Source organism: Thamnophis sirtalis, unplaced genomic scaffold, assembly GCF_051295495.1.
Source record: "Thamnophis sirtalis isolate CommonGarterSnake01/CBP01778 unplaced genomic scaffold, rThaSir2_p1.2 scaffold_7, whole genome shotgun sequence".
In the NCBI taxonomy this organism is placed as follows: Eukaryota; Metazoa; Chordata; class Lepidosauria; order Squamata; family Natricidae; genus Thamnophis; species Thamnophis sirtalis.
The window spans coordinates 59,544,529-59,559,348 of NW_028261387.1; the positions used below are offsets into that span (position 1 = coordinate 59,544,529).

The 14,820-nt window shown below is 35.6% G+C and overlaps 1 protein-coding gene across 2 annotated transcripts in view; it reads left to right on the forward strand.

The window, feature by feature from the left end:
- The window catches only part of MAGI3 (membrane associated guanylate kinase, WW and PDZ domain containing 3), a 122,782-nt gene that overhangs the window by 100,984 nt on the left and 6,978 nt on the right, over nucleotides 1-14,820 (forward strand). For both annotated transcript variants that reach the window (XM_014071547.2, XM_014071549.2), the window contains exons 15-18: nucleotides 1,372-1,560; nucleotides 7,784-7,969; nucleotides 10,696-10,798; nucleotides 12,121-12,223. In XM_014071547.2, coding sequence (XP_013927022.2) covers nucleotides 1,372-1,560; nucleotides 7,784-7,969; nucleotides 10,696-10,798; nucleotides 12,121-12,223 — 581 coding nt within the window. The remainder of the gene's footprint in view (nucleotides 1-1,371; nucleotides 1,561-7,783; nucleotides 7,970-10,695; nucleotides 10,799-12,120; nucleotides 12,224-14,820) is intronic.

The window sequence follows — 14,820 nt, forward strand, 5'->3', positions numbered from 1 at the left end:
CTTCAATAGTTACTGCACATCACTTTCACTTGGTTCAGAGTTGATATAACTGGTCTGAGGTTTACTGGGCTGGCTTGCTACAGCCCAGTAAACCACAGCTTGTATTTTAAAATACAGCTTGTATTTTAAAAAAGGTTTCCACTATGGGATAAGTTCTTAGTCACTGTTCAGAACCCTTAATATGCAAGATCAAACTGTGTAATCTGTAAATATGAGTCATTTCTTGCTTTATTATTATCCAGTAGTTGAGCTATTAAAAGGATCTGTGTGGTCATTTCTTCTATCGTAATTTTAAACAATCACTGAATGAGGGATCATTAACCAAGGACTCCCTGTAGTAGGATATTGGCATGGCTGACTAATTGTCATTATCCTCCAATTCCTTCTCTGTGTGAAGAATAATGTGGCCTCAGAGGAGCTGGGATAATTGTTAAAAGCACTGAAACATGCATTCTAACCAGCCAGGCAGGCAAAATAAAAATGTAATGCTCCAAGGATTTAAGAGACAGAGTGTTAGTTTGTTATATCTACCGTGCAAATACAGGCAGTCTTCTACTTACAACCACAATTGAGTCAGTTGCTAAGCAAGACAGTTGTTAGTGAGTTTTGTCCTATTTTACAACCTTTCTTGCCAGAGTTGTTAGGTGAATCACTGCACTTGTTAAGTAGTAACATGGTTGTTAAGTGAATCTAGCTTCCCCGTTGACTTTGCTTGCTAGAAGGTCACAAAAGATGATCACATGATCTTGGGGATCACATGATCCATCATAAATACATGTTAGTGGCCAAGTGTCTAAATTTGGTCGCTTTTTCACTACTGTTGTAACTTCAGATGGTCACTAAATGAATAATTGTAAGTCAAGGACTACCTGTACCCAGATTTATGCAACAGCAGATACAGATTTTCCATGAGTATGGTAGGATTCAATATGAAATTCCAATGAAAGCGTTTGTAGAAAATTGAAAGACTTTTTCATTGTAAGGAGATGTATTTGCAACAAAACAGTTTACCTCCTTAGGGAGACAAATCATGATGTGTGTATGTGTGTGTATGTATATGTATAGGAACATAAATAGGAACACTTTATATGGATGTTTGTCTCTAAATGTTTAATGAGTGCTCCATTTTCAAATTACCTGCTGGTAATCCTTCCGTTGAAAATGTATGCAGCAGTTTGGAAAAAGCTATTTCTGTTGCTAAACTTAGCATAGCATATGTTTGTTAATTCCTTTTGAATAAAATTGAATATATGTATTGTGGGTTACATCTCTCTTTAAATTTTGAGTGCTCGGCATATATGGATTATCAATAATATATGTTTGCTTTGATCAACATTTTTGCTTATTTGTTTCTGTTTATGGTGTTCCTAGCTGATAAACAACCAGAAGAAATAACATCTGAAGTTCCTTTCATCTCCCAGAGTGGCTCTCCTAGACTTAACCGACAAGAGATAATCAACAAACAGTTCCCAGAAGCTTATGATGTAGTACTGCAACGAAAGGAAAATGAAGGATTTGGTTTTGTGATCCTTACCTCAAAGAATAAACCACCACGTGGTGGTAAGTAGGATGAGGTGTCAGCTTTGTTCTTTATAGTACTTCAGTTAGCGTTGCTTGTTTTCATTATACAAACCTTTGAACACATGATACCCAGATTTTAAAACCTACTTTCTTTCACAAAGTTATTTTTTTCTATATCTGCAAATTCCTTCATTTAGTTTTGTTCTAAAACATCCTCAATTTTTCACATGCTGTTTTTTTCTTGGGTGTAATAATAAATTTGTTTTGTATAGTGTAGTGTCAGGTAATGCTGTTATCATGCTGGAGGGAGAGAAGGAGAGGATAATGGTGACCTATGATGCCTGTCACCATATTTTAGTAGCATCTAAACTGACTAGTGTATATTTAGTGCAATATGCTTTGTTTAAGGCTGTCTTTGAAGTTAACTGCATTCAGATATAATCTGTGTGTGTGTGTGTGTGTGTGTGTGTGTGTGTGTGTTCCAGCATAACTCTGGAATGCCTCGAGCAATTTCAGCTTGATAACCAGATGACTTATTCTTTGGAAAAAAGTATTGTGGGGGTAAGACACCCCTAACACCCCTCGCTGTTCCATTAAGATACAGCCTGTTGTTCCTTAAAATGGCTTCTACTGTACTGCTGTAAAATGGCTTATACTGTACAGTGCAGTGGAGTTGCCATGGTAACGGATTCACAGTACTCCATAAGGGGACCGACCCCCTCTGGTAAGGGAGAAAATCCAATATTAGAAATTATGTGAGGTCCGGACATTTTCCCCCTATAAATAAATACCCGGGCAACTCCAGGTTATCAACTAGTGTTAAATAAGACTTGCTGAGAATTCTTTCTAGTTGTATATAAGTAATAAATGCACATAAGTTGATTGCTGTCCAAGTTTCTTATACGTTTTATACATGGCCAAACTAATTAGGGATCAACAAGGAAAAGATTCCTATTAAATTTGATCCTAACCCTGGATTGTTACTCAAACCAACTATTTGGTTGGCTTCCTATTCAGATGGTTAAGGAAGAGAATAAAGAGTAGACATTTCTTAATTAGATTTTTTACATTTTATGAGTAAGGCATATTTCGGAGTTGTATTGGGGTAGATTGTACAGTATTTTCCACAGATTATTGGTTTTGTTACATCTGTTCTTAAAATTGGAACAAAATGTAGACTTGATTTGGTATATTTATTTAAGCTCATAATATTTTCTTAATTTGCTTTTCGTAAAATGTAAATTCAGTTCTCTGAATCTTTTTGATTATAAATTAATCTTGTTTCCTACATTAAAATACTAATTTCAGTTATCAAATTTCCAAGTATGAGTGTACATGAAATGGGAAATGAGTTGTTTTGGAACTTCAGCTGAAGCATTTCATGTGAACTACTGTTTGGCAGAATCAAAACCTACATATTCATTCATTCATTCATCATCAATCCATCCATCCATTCAATTTATATAGCTGCCCATCTTACATACATGGCTGTAAGTAGCTCACACTATATTTATTCCAGGTTTCAGATAAAAATAATAATACCTGGAAGTGTCTTATGGAATGATTAGAAGTACATCACCATTACCTCTTTCTAACCTCCTTTGTGCTTTTCTTCCTCATATCACTCTGTGAGTTATCAATGTCAGTGTCCTTTGTTTTAAACAGAGCATATTGAACCAGCTCACCAATCCCATGTCTAATCTTTTTAGCACTTTTATTTCTTTGTCTATCCTTAACCACTCTGCTAATTTCCTTGGCTTTTTCCCACTGTTTCTCCCTTAACAGTTCTTTCTGGAACACAGAGATCCAGATGCCCAAAAGTACAGTTCCATGCCTTGAATGTTTAGATGCCTTGCATGTCTGTACTGTCTAATCATTAAACAGGAAATTATTGTTAATAACTAACAGGCAGTAACAGGCAGTAGAGAGAAAACAAAACTGCTTAATTCATACTTTGCATCTTCATGCAAAAAGAAAACAATGCTCAACTTACCAAAAACAGAACTGTAAATGATTAGGAATGCAAATCACTTAAATATGAGCCAACAGTGTGCAGCAGCAGCCAAAAATGCAATCCTAGGCTGCATTAATAGAATCAAGATCACATGAAGTTCTAGTACCACTTTACTAAGCTTTACTAAGACCACACTTGGAATACTGCATCCAGTTCTGGTTAGCAAGATATAAAAAAGATGCTGACACTCTGGAAAGAGTGCAGAGAAGAGCAATAACAATGATCAGGGGGCTGGAGGCTAAGACATATGAAAAATGGTTACAGGAACTGGGTATTTCTAGTCTAATGAAAAGAAGGATTAGGGGAGACATATAGCAATGTTCCAATATTTTAAGGGTTCCTACAAAGGTGAGAGTGTCAAACTATTTTCCAAAGCAACAAAAGGCAAGACAAAAAGCAATGGATGGAAACTAACCAAGGAGAGAAGCAACCTAGAACTAAGGAGAAATTTCTTGAGTGAGAGCAAACAACCACTGGAACAACTGTGTTTAGAAATTTTGGGTGCTCTATCACTGGACACTTTCAAAAAGAGACTAGACAATCATTTATCTGAAATGGCATAGGGTCTCCTGCTTGTTGGACTAGAAGACCTCCAAGGTCTCTTCCAACTTTATTACTTTATGTTTAGTATTGCAGACAAATAGGTCAGGAGAATGTTGCAATGCACAGCCATTCTATAGGAAAAGCTCCAACATATTTGAATATTTTTATAATAGAGTCATCTCTGGTGAAATTGGTTGCATACAAGTTTAATAAATTAAAATAAGTATTTAAATAAAAAGAAAAAATGAGAACATTTTTCATCAGAACATCTGAATACTAACACTAACCTTATAAGATTAATTTCTTCATGGAGATAAACCATGAAAAAAACAACTACAGGTAGTCCTTGACTTACAACAGTTCATTTAGTGACCACAGTTACAATGGCACTGAAAAGTGACTTATGACCTTTTTCATATTTACCATTATTGTGGCATCCCAATGGTCATGTGATCAAAATTCAGATGCTTGGCAACGGGTTCATATTTATGATGGTTGCAATGTCCTGGGGTCATGTGATTACCTTTTGTGACCTTTGGACAAGCAAAGTCAATGGGGGAAGCCACACTGACTTATCAACTTTGTTACTAACTTAACAACTGCAGTGACTGCCTTAATAAATGCGTCAAGAAAAGCCATAAAATAGAGCAAAATTCACTTAATAAATGTTTCACTTAGAAACAGAAATTTTGGTCTCAATTGTAGTCATAAGTCGGGGACTACCTGTACTTTTAACTGAGCTAGTCACTTAATCATTACTATTTTGAATAGCTTCCCCTAACTTTCAGTCTATTTCCAAGATGATTTCAAGTGTTAATGTCTGCATTTAACACCATAATTATAATTAACAAAAATAACTTTGGCTGTAGACTTGCCAGACTTGAATGTTAGATGCTACTTGAAGAGTTGCTAAGTAGTCTAGTAGCATTTTAAGTGTCAAATTTTTCATTTTATTTCAATGTAATTACATCAAGCTTATACACATCCTTGTTCATATAGAATTAACAATTCTAAGAAAGACTGTGTATATTGACAATTGGTTGCTTTTTAGTATGAAGCTCCCACCATCAATGACCTTCTTTAAAGAACAAAACAATTAAGCTTTAATACAATTTATGCCTATATACTTAAAGATAAAGATAAAGAGATAAAGATTAGAGAAATATAATTCATTCTTCCCTTATATTATTACAGTGTATGGGCTACCACAAACAAATGTGATATTATTTAATTTTACAGATGTTTACTATTGAAGAAAAATGGTTAAATATTGGGTGAACAGTGTCGCAGATTAATTAAATTATGCCAGGCTGTCTGAGGAACATTTATCTGGATTTTTTAAGGAGGACTAAATTGTGTTATTCTGCAATTCTGGGAAATCATATCAGATATCCAGTAATTTTAAAATATATCGGCTAGAAATTCAAAGATTGTCCTTGCCACTAAATATTGCAACTTAAGATTTTGGGGTAAAATATATTAAATATGAACACCTATTTATTCTCCCAACATTTATACCTACAAAGCCTTGGTAGAGCCATAGTAGAGAGAGCATGATTCTGCATGAATCCTTTCAGCTGCTCATCTTCTTTTGTGACTGCAAACAAGATAATGCTCTTGTGGATAGGTTCTCAGGATACTAAGCACTAACTAATAATTCATTAAAGGTGTTTTTTACAAATATTGTTATCATGTGGCATGTTTCATGTAAAAAATTCACCAAGATCATCTCAGTTTAATATGCTACCTGAAAGCCTAAACTGCTGAGAAACTGCTATTTTTCAACCATGCATATTCATAGGAAGAAAAAAGATGAGCTAGAAATTGCAAATCAAACTATATTTAGCTTTTATCTTCATCTTTTTTTTCTTTTAGTTTAACAAACCTCATTTGTAACTATGAATCCAAAACTGATCTATGACAAAGGAAGTATTATAGAAAAAATGCTTTTGTTGAAAATAGATTTTAGTGTTAAATGTACTGAAGTAAATGATGACTCTAAAATGTTCCACAAAGATTATGTGTTTTTCATTCTTATGATGTTGGCATAAATATCATCAATTAACTACTATTATGTTTGTTATTTTTAGATGAAGTGTAATACAGAATTCCTTTTTTTTTTAAGAGTGATGTAATATCTTACACTAATTAGTCAGGTCAAGGTCTCTGAGGAACATTTTTTTTGACATTTGTTGCAAGTCTTACTTCATTTAAACTCTTAGCTTTCCTAACTTCATCTCCGTAAGTTCGAATTATTTGTTCGTGTTCTGCCTTAGTTATGTGTCCCTCTTTCCATTTTTTTGTACTCATCCCTTTTTTCTCTCAGTTGGTCTGAGAGTTCTTTGTGCAATCATGTTGGGTTTTTTTGTTGGTTTTTTTCTTGGTTTTCTTGGTTTTCTTTTTTAGTAGTATTGAACTGGACTGGGCTTTCATGATTGTATTTTTCAGAGTTTCCCAAGCTTCTTGAATTGATTTCACCTTTAAGATTTTCATCCATGGAATTCTTCCCAAGCTATCTCTGAGTTTGTTAAAATCAGCTCTTTTAAAGTCTAAGGCACTGGTTTGATTATGTTCTGATGTTGTGTTCCTTTTATATTGAATTCTAATATAATATGGTCACTCTCCCCTAAGGTTCCTGCAACTTAAATTCCCTCTTTCACTCTTTGCTGTTGGTAAGAATAAGCTCCAGTATAGCTGTCCCGTTAGTTGGCTTTTTTGTCTTTTGGGTGATGAAGTTGTCAGCTAGATGGTCAGGAGTCTGTTCAATCTCCCACTTGTTGCAGAGTTTGTCCCCCAGATCTTGTCAGGATAGTCCCCATTACTATTGTGGTATGTTTCCTACATACATTGGCTAACTGATTACTCATCTATTTCTTCTGCTTGGTTGGGTGGCCTGTAGTATGCTCCTATGGCAATGTCATTTCCTTTTTCCCCCTTTTATGTTGACCAATATACATTCTGGAAGGCTTTCATCCTTTCTTGTGTGCATGTTTGTAGAGAGGAAGTGAGGAACATATAAAGCAACACCACCTCTTTTGTTAGGTCTGTTTCTTTTGAATAGTTTATATCCTTTTATCAGTACATTCCAGTCATGAGAATCATCCCACCAAGTTTTTGTAAGGGCAACTATAACATACTTGTCCTCATGTACTAGTATTTCAAGTTTACCCTGTTTGTTCCCTAAACTATGAGCATTAGTGTATAGGCAATTTAGTTTTTTGTGGCTGACCCTAGGTATGCTTCCTATATCTCCTACTTTGCATCTGAGTTTTTCTTCATTCTTTTTACTTCCTACCACCTTTTATGATTAGTAATCTATTGGTTTTTGCTTGTAATTAGGTTCTAAAGGTCATGAAGATTTCCACAGTCTCTCCTCAATTTAAATTAAATTACTGTACAGATTTAATTTAAAATAATTCTCTTCTTTCTCCCAAGGAAGTCTCAGGATTTTTGTAACTGTTAAAAATCTCTTAACAGTAGTCTCATCATCTTTACAAGACCATAATTCTAGAAGTCTTTGAGAAATAATTTAGGCAGTATAAAACCAAAATAATTTTAAGTACAGATAAAGCAGACCATAAATATTAATATCAAGTTATGAATCTGGTAACATTCCTATGCAGTTGTGCAATGATTTGCATAAATGATAATGAAAAAAAGCTGCTGTAATGTGTGATACAGAATATTACTTTGTTCATTTCCTAGTAATTCCTCATAAGATTGGACGTGTTATAGATGGGAGTCCAGCTGATCAGTGTGGAAAACTGAAAGTAGGAGATAGAATTTCTGCAGTGAATGGACAATCAATTATAGACTTGTCACATGAAAATATTGTGCAGCTGATCAAAGATGCAGGGAATACTGTCACACTCACTGTTATCGCTGAAGAAGGTAAGAATTATTGTTATGTTGCTATTCCCTGAAGTTGCATTTGTTTACATCTTCCACATGGAGGCAATATCAACAACAGTTGTAAAAATATGCTTGCATATGTTAGCTAGATTGAAGGTTGAGAGTACTGTACCTCTAGTGGCTCATTTATATCTAGGAAGTCAGTTAGGTTTTTAAGGATTTCTCCTTGGTCCTATTGTATTAATTAAGTTCTGCAAAATTCTGCTTATTCCCACATGATGTTGAAGATGTGTAAGAAACTATTGAGTGAAATTATTTGAAAAAAATTAAAAACAGTAAAAGCTCTGTCTTGGTTCATTAGGTATGATGTAGAGATGTTGAATAATAATCTGAGGCCATAATAAACTACATGAAGACTAGTAAGCTATAATTTAGTACCATTTCTTAGTAGATTGATTTTAACAGTGATGTGTTAATTCGCTTACACTAATGATTCATCTTTAGACATTATACAGGGACTGCTTCTAAAAGGGTCTTGGAAATGTCAATTTAGAAATCTCTTAAATTACTTGACTAAAAAAGCTACAAACGCTACCGTATTTTTCCCTCAAAAAAGAGGCTGAAAATCTGGGTGCGTCTTATACACTGAATAACATTTTTGCCTCCCGAAGCCCCGCCCCCTTCACCACAATGGCAGTGCATAGCTTTTAGAAGGCTTTCAGAGAGCTCCTGGGGGCTGGGGAGGGCAGAAATGAGCAAAAAATGGCCCATTTCGCCCCCCCCCCCAACCCCCAGCAGCATTCTATAAGCTTCCTAAAGGCTATCCATGCCCTTTTTGTGACAAAAATGGGCCTGTTTTTGCAAAAAAAAAAATGGGGCTTTTTCCTCAGTTTTGGGGGGACTACCCCCCAGGAGCACTCTACAAACCTCCTAAGGGCTATTCATGCCCCTTTTGGGGGGGAAAAAACAACCGAGCCCATTTCCGTGAAAAACAGGATGTTTTGGGGAGGTTTGCAGAGTGCCAACACTTTTTTAAAAAAAATTTCCTCTTCAGAACCTTGCTGCGTCTTATATTCCGGTGCAACTTATACTCTGAAAAATACAGTATATGTCTGTGTTTGATTCTCTTATTTCTGGGAAGGCAAACCTATGGCACGCGTGCAACAGGTGGCACACGGAGCCATTTGTCAGGGCACGTGAGGCGTTGCTCTGTCAGCTGGCCGGCATGCATATGCGTGCTGGCCAGTTGAGTTCAGCCTATTTTTAAGCCATTTTTCACCCTCCCCAGGCTCCAGAGGCTTTATAGGAGCCTGGGAAGGGAGAAAACAGCACCCCACATCCTCCTGGAGGCCCCCCAGAGGCTTCAGGAGCTTCCCTGAAGCCTCTGGAGCACAAGAAACCTGCCTACGGGCAAACCAGAAGTTCATGAATGGACTTCCGGTTTGCTCATAGGGCTGGTTTAAGCCCTCCGGAGCCTTCAGGGGCCTTCCGGAGGTTTTCCTGAAGGCTCTGGAGGATGAAAAATGACCCAACGGACAAACCAGAAGTTTTTTTGTGCTCCGAATGCTTCCAGAAAGCTCCTGAAGCCTCCGGAGGGCCACCGGGGGAGCTGTTTTCACCCTCCCCAGGTTCCTATAAAGCCTCTGGAGCCTGGAGAGGGTGAAAAAAGCATGCAACAAATGGGGGGAGCATGCACGCTGGGGGGGTAGCACATTGCATTATGGGCATGTCACGCCCGCACACAACCCCCCTGCACTCCCCCTGCTTATGGTACACGAGCCAAAAAAGTGTGACCCGTCAAAACCGCAGTCCACTAAAGCGCGCCCGATTAAAGCGCGTACCTGACGTAATCAGCAGCGCGAAGAAAAAAATTAAAAATAAATTAAAATAAAATTAAAATAAAATTAAAGCAAGCCGATTCACATAAACGTAAGGGTTAGGTTTAGGGTTAGGGTTAAGGTTAGGTTAAGGGTTAGGGTTAGGTTTAGGGTTACGTTAAGCGTTAGGGTTAGGGTTAGGGTTAGGTTAAGGGTTAGCGTTAGGTTAAGTGTTAGGTTTAGGGTTAGGTTAAGGGTTAGGGTTAGGGTTAGGTTTGGGGAGGTTAGGGTAAGGTTTTCGCTTTAATTTTAAATTTACCGCTCACAGCGCGATGTTTTCGTCGTGCTGTGATGACGTCACGTACGCGCTTTCGTCAAGCGTGCTTTAGTCTACCGCGGTTTTGTGGTGGAACCCAAAAAAGGTTTGCCATCGCTGTCCTAGTTAGTCCTTTTCAGGGACTTGAGTATGATATAATGGATGCTAACTTACAAAGTGTTCACAGTATGGGATCTGGTTAGCAAAGTTGTTGTAATTTATTGCATAAAATATTTTCATTGCAGATCCTATGCTAAGTTCTATCATCATTGTGTAATTAGAAGAGAGATAACCATAGAAAGCCTTTTGTTTTTATATTTGGAATGTAGATAACCTCTCATCAGAAATTCTTGCCTTTCCTTCTGATAAAGAGAAGCATTAATGAGTGTGGAACTAAACAGTGCCACTCTCTTTTCCTCAACCTCCCTTATCCCAAATAACTATCCATTTTTTACTTTTTAGTGAGAGAATTTGCTACTGCCTTGATCTTTCAGCATTTCTAAGCTGACAAAAATATTGTTCATCAAAGCATTCTGAGTATTTAAAAGACAATTTAACAAGATTTTATTTTATCCTTATTTTAATACTGCTAATATATTATGTATCTAATCAGCTACTTGTATCTTCATTAGAGCACCGTGGTCCCCCATCAGGAGCAAACTCTGCCAGACAGAGTCCAATTGTACAACATCGAGTTCTTGGACCAGTTCCAGCTTCTTCTGTATCTACTGACAGGTACAAACTTCATTTTTAGACCACATATAAACATGAAAATGAAATTAAATACCTAACTTCTTTCCAGTTCCCCAGATTTATTTAATTATTCAGACTAATTTTCTAGTTAGAATGCAGATGTCTTCCCTCATATTGCCAGGAGAAATATTTCTATGATGTTTTTCTTACTTGTTGTGTACGTTTTTTTTTTTTTTTTACAAAATAGTTTGCATTTATCATCTTTTGGCATTTTACTATTAATTTCCTTGTCATGATATATATGATGAATCAAACTACAAAAGCTTTTGCAGTAATAAATTTATCATTCATATGCCAAAGATTTTTTTTATTTCAAGCCTGTAGTAATAGGTAATGGATCAGAGACTTCAAACTGCAGATTTATTTAAATGAACGCCAAAGAGAAAAAGTCCTCTGGAAGAGGAAAATGAACAAAATAAAACTGATAAAAAATTAAAGAGCTTCTGTGAGGAATTATAATTATTCATAGTATAAAAATGGATGTTAGAAATGAACATTTTCCTTCTGCCATGTAGCTCTAATTATCTCAGAAAAAGTTACTTGATTAAAGATACTTCATCCAATCTTAATATGGCCCATATTAGTGATAGTTCATTGATATAATATTCCATTTCATCAAATTTTCTGCATTTTTTAAAAGTTGGAAATAATGCATTTATCGTATACAACTTTCCTTAAATTCTTTTTTGTATTGAAATATTTATAAAATGCAGGTGTTTTAATATGTCCATTGAAAATAATGGAAATTTATCACAGTTTTGCGCAATTTTCACAAATGTTCAACATACATTTTTGAGAGAAAATGATAAACATTAACAGAATACATACATTACAAATAAATAACAACTATTTCAGGGCATTGCAGATTGTTTCAGTATACAATGGCATTTTAATCTTAAAGAAAATTTGTGGCACATTTCTTTTTTAATTCCAATGTTAATAATTTCATTCAAAACATCGTTTGTATTCTGATAGGAAATGGACTAATGGGAAATCAGCATTTCCTCTTAAGAAATTGGAGCACATTCTAGCCAGTCCTTTCAATTTCAAATTTTATTCTTTAATGTTATGAATTAGAGTTCAAAATTAATTCAAAGAATTTGAATAGGAAATACAAGAAATGAAATCTGTACAAGAATATGTACAGCCTGTTTAATTTTGTATGTGAAGAATATGTTTCTATGGCTGAACTTTGGAACCTGGCTTATATTTGGTAAATTCCTTTAGGAATCCATTCTAATCTTCCTTTAGGGGGAACTCAACAGAGGCCCTTGTAATGATCCATATGCTTCCTTATACTTCAGGGGTGCTATAGAAGCTGATGGCGGAAAAGAACAATGCAACAATTACAAGCACTTCTCATTAACTGAAGTTGTTGGGTCTCTTGGAGGGAGCACACTTTCTCAGGTATATAAATATACTCACTAGAAAGTAGCTATTACACTTTTTTTGTTATATAGGAGTAAACTCTTCTACTAATAATAGATGCTGAAGGAAGGGCCCTGGGTTAATCTCTTGCACACTGGATAGTCAGTGTAATATTCCAGATATTGTAGGAAGGTTAATTAAATATCTTTGAATGAATAAGGTGACAGTGTGTTTCATTAGCATGATTTCCCCCCCATTTTTGAGCCAGTTAGTTTCATATTTTAACTCTTCCTGATCATAATACAAACTTTTAAGTAGTAGGTAGGCACATGAAGACGCATCTTAATTAAACCCAGCCTGGGGTTGTATATAACCCTTAGAAATACTATGTATATTTCTTCTGTATGTAATCCGTAGAAATACTATGGTTTCTAAATTGTGAATTGCTTAGTTAGTTGTTTTAGCCCATTTTCTACCCACTGCACTGAGATAGTTTTTATCTTCTGCTTCTAAATATTTTATTAGCTTTATCACACATAACCAAGAGATAAGAAGAGGGAAATATATAATTAGAAAAGAATTGTGAAATATTGTTTCTGTTAAAACTGCTGCAAGATTATTATATGCACAAAAATGGAAAGACACTGAAATATCAGCAGTGGAGGAAGGGCTGGTAAAGATGTCAGAATTAACATAAATCTGTAATTGACGTGTTTAGAAGAATTGTTGTGTTTATTCACTGGAAATCCCTTGTGGATTTTTTGCTGAGAAAAGAAAAAACAACTTGTTATTTGAAAGGGTAAACTATGGAAAGCAGGAAATTATTTTGTAATCTTAGAGAATAAAGTATACATATACTTGTAACCACTGTTAAGAATACCAGAAGCCACTTTATAACTTTTTTCTTTCATTTTTCCAAGTCTTTCTTTGAACTTCTTTCTACACTTACTTTATGTCTCTTTTCACTTTCAATATTTGTTTGAATTGTTTTCATTCTTTTAAAAATGCATTTAATAAAATTTATGTATAAAATAGAATACCACAGGGAATAGCATGGTTTGTGCTATTCTGATCTTTGTATAAATGGAGACCTCATGGAATTTGACTATTTTTCAAGGATGTCCTATCAAGTGATAGTCTGTGTCATATTTCTTGATACTTGTTTCTTTACTGTAGATGATTGATCCTAAAACACAAAAGCTATCTACCACTTCAATATCTTCATTATCAATTCTAAAAGTGGTTGTTCTATGACAGTGATGGCTAACCTTTTTGTCATGGTGTGCCGAAAACATGCATGGGTGCACACCCATAATGCAATGCGTGTGCCTCCCCATACCCACTCGTGTGTGCATCCAGCACGCCCCTCATGCGCATGTGCATATGCATGCGAGCCCCTGCATGGGGCCCATGTTCTCCCCCATCCCTTGTGCATGCATGCAGGACCCCCATGCATGCTCACACAACCCCTGCCCCCCACATGCATGCACATCTCCCGCATGTCCCTTGCGGGACCCAAAACCAGCTGGAGGCGGGAGAGGCACATGCATGCATGGTAGAGCCATATGTTCTTCGTCACGGTTCTATGATCTTATTTATATTAAATTTTAATTCCACTTTTCCAACTATCTGTACTATCTGTCTGTCTGTCCGTCCATTCATCCATCTACTCCTTTTGTTAGCCGTAATATCTACTTTATTTCTTCTTCTTCTCTATTTGTCCATAGTTAAAGATCTGATTTTCCTCTGATATGAAGTCACTCATTCCATTTCAATTCATTGATTCCCAAAATGTCAATATTTAATCTTGGCATTTCCATGTTTGGAACTAAAGTTTGCTTTAGTTGAATTATTTTGTAGCATCACACTTTTTTTTGCTCTTGGACAGTACCGGAACTGATATGCTTTTGGCTGCACTCCAACCACATCATAGACTATTTATACTCTTCAGTAGTTTATTGGATACCTTCCAACTTGGGGGAAGGCGGTCAACATTGTCATGCCTATGAATGTTTTTCTTGGCAAAACACTGGAGTAGTTTACCATTTCCTTCTTCAATGAATCATATTTAGTGACCCTAATCTGTGACCCGACTATGATAAGTGATTTTTCTGGGAAAATACACTTTCAGCAATATAAGTCATAGTATCCTTAGAATGCAAAAGCCTTTACCCCAATGGTGTATTAATTCTTGAAGAAGGCATTAAATCATTTGAATTCAATTCAATCTGTTTTGTTAGTGTTTATAATATGATATATTATCAGTTTCTTAATGTGTTTGAAACTAGAAATTTAAAAAGGTATCACCAAAATATGTAGAGAGTATATCTCAAGATAATCCTCAGGTTATGTTAATTATTTTGATGGAGAAAAAATATTTTGGTAGATGGATCCCATAGAATTTGATCAATACAAATCAGTCTAGATGCTTACTTTATTTTATATCTAACATTATGTTCCCATTTATTTTTCTTAGGCATTGAAATTTTAATGTGTAATATTTAGTGGAAAAAATGATGCCATTATCTCCCACTAATTTTCAGTATTCTAGATGTCCATGTGTAACAAGAAAAAAAAGAATAAAATGTTATCAAAGACATCAACCAGGATTTTTGAACTGAATTTTTGCTCATATT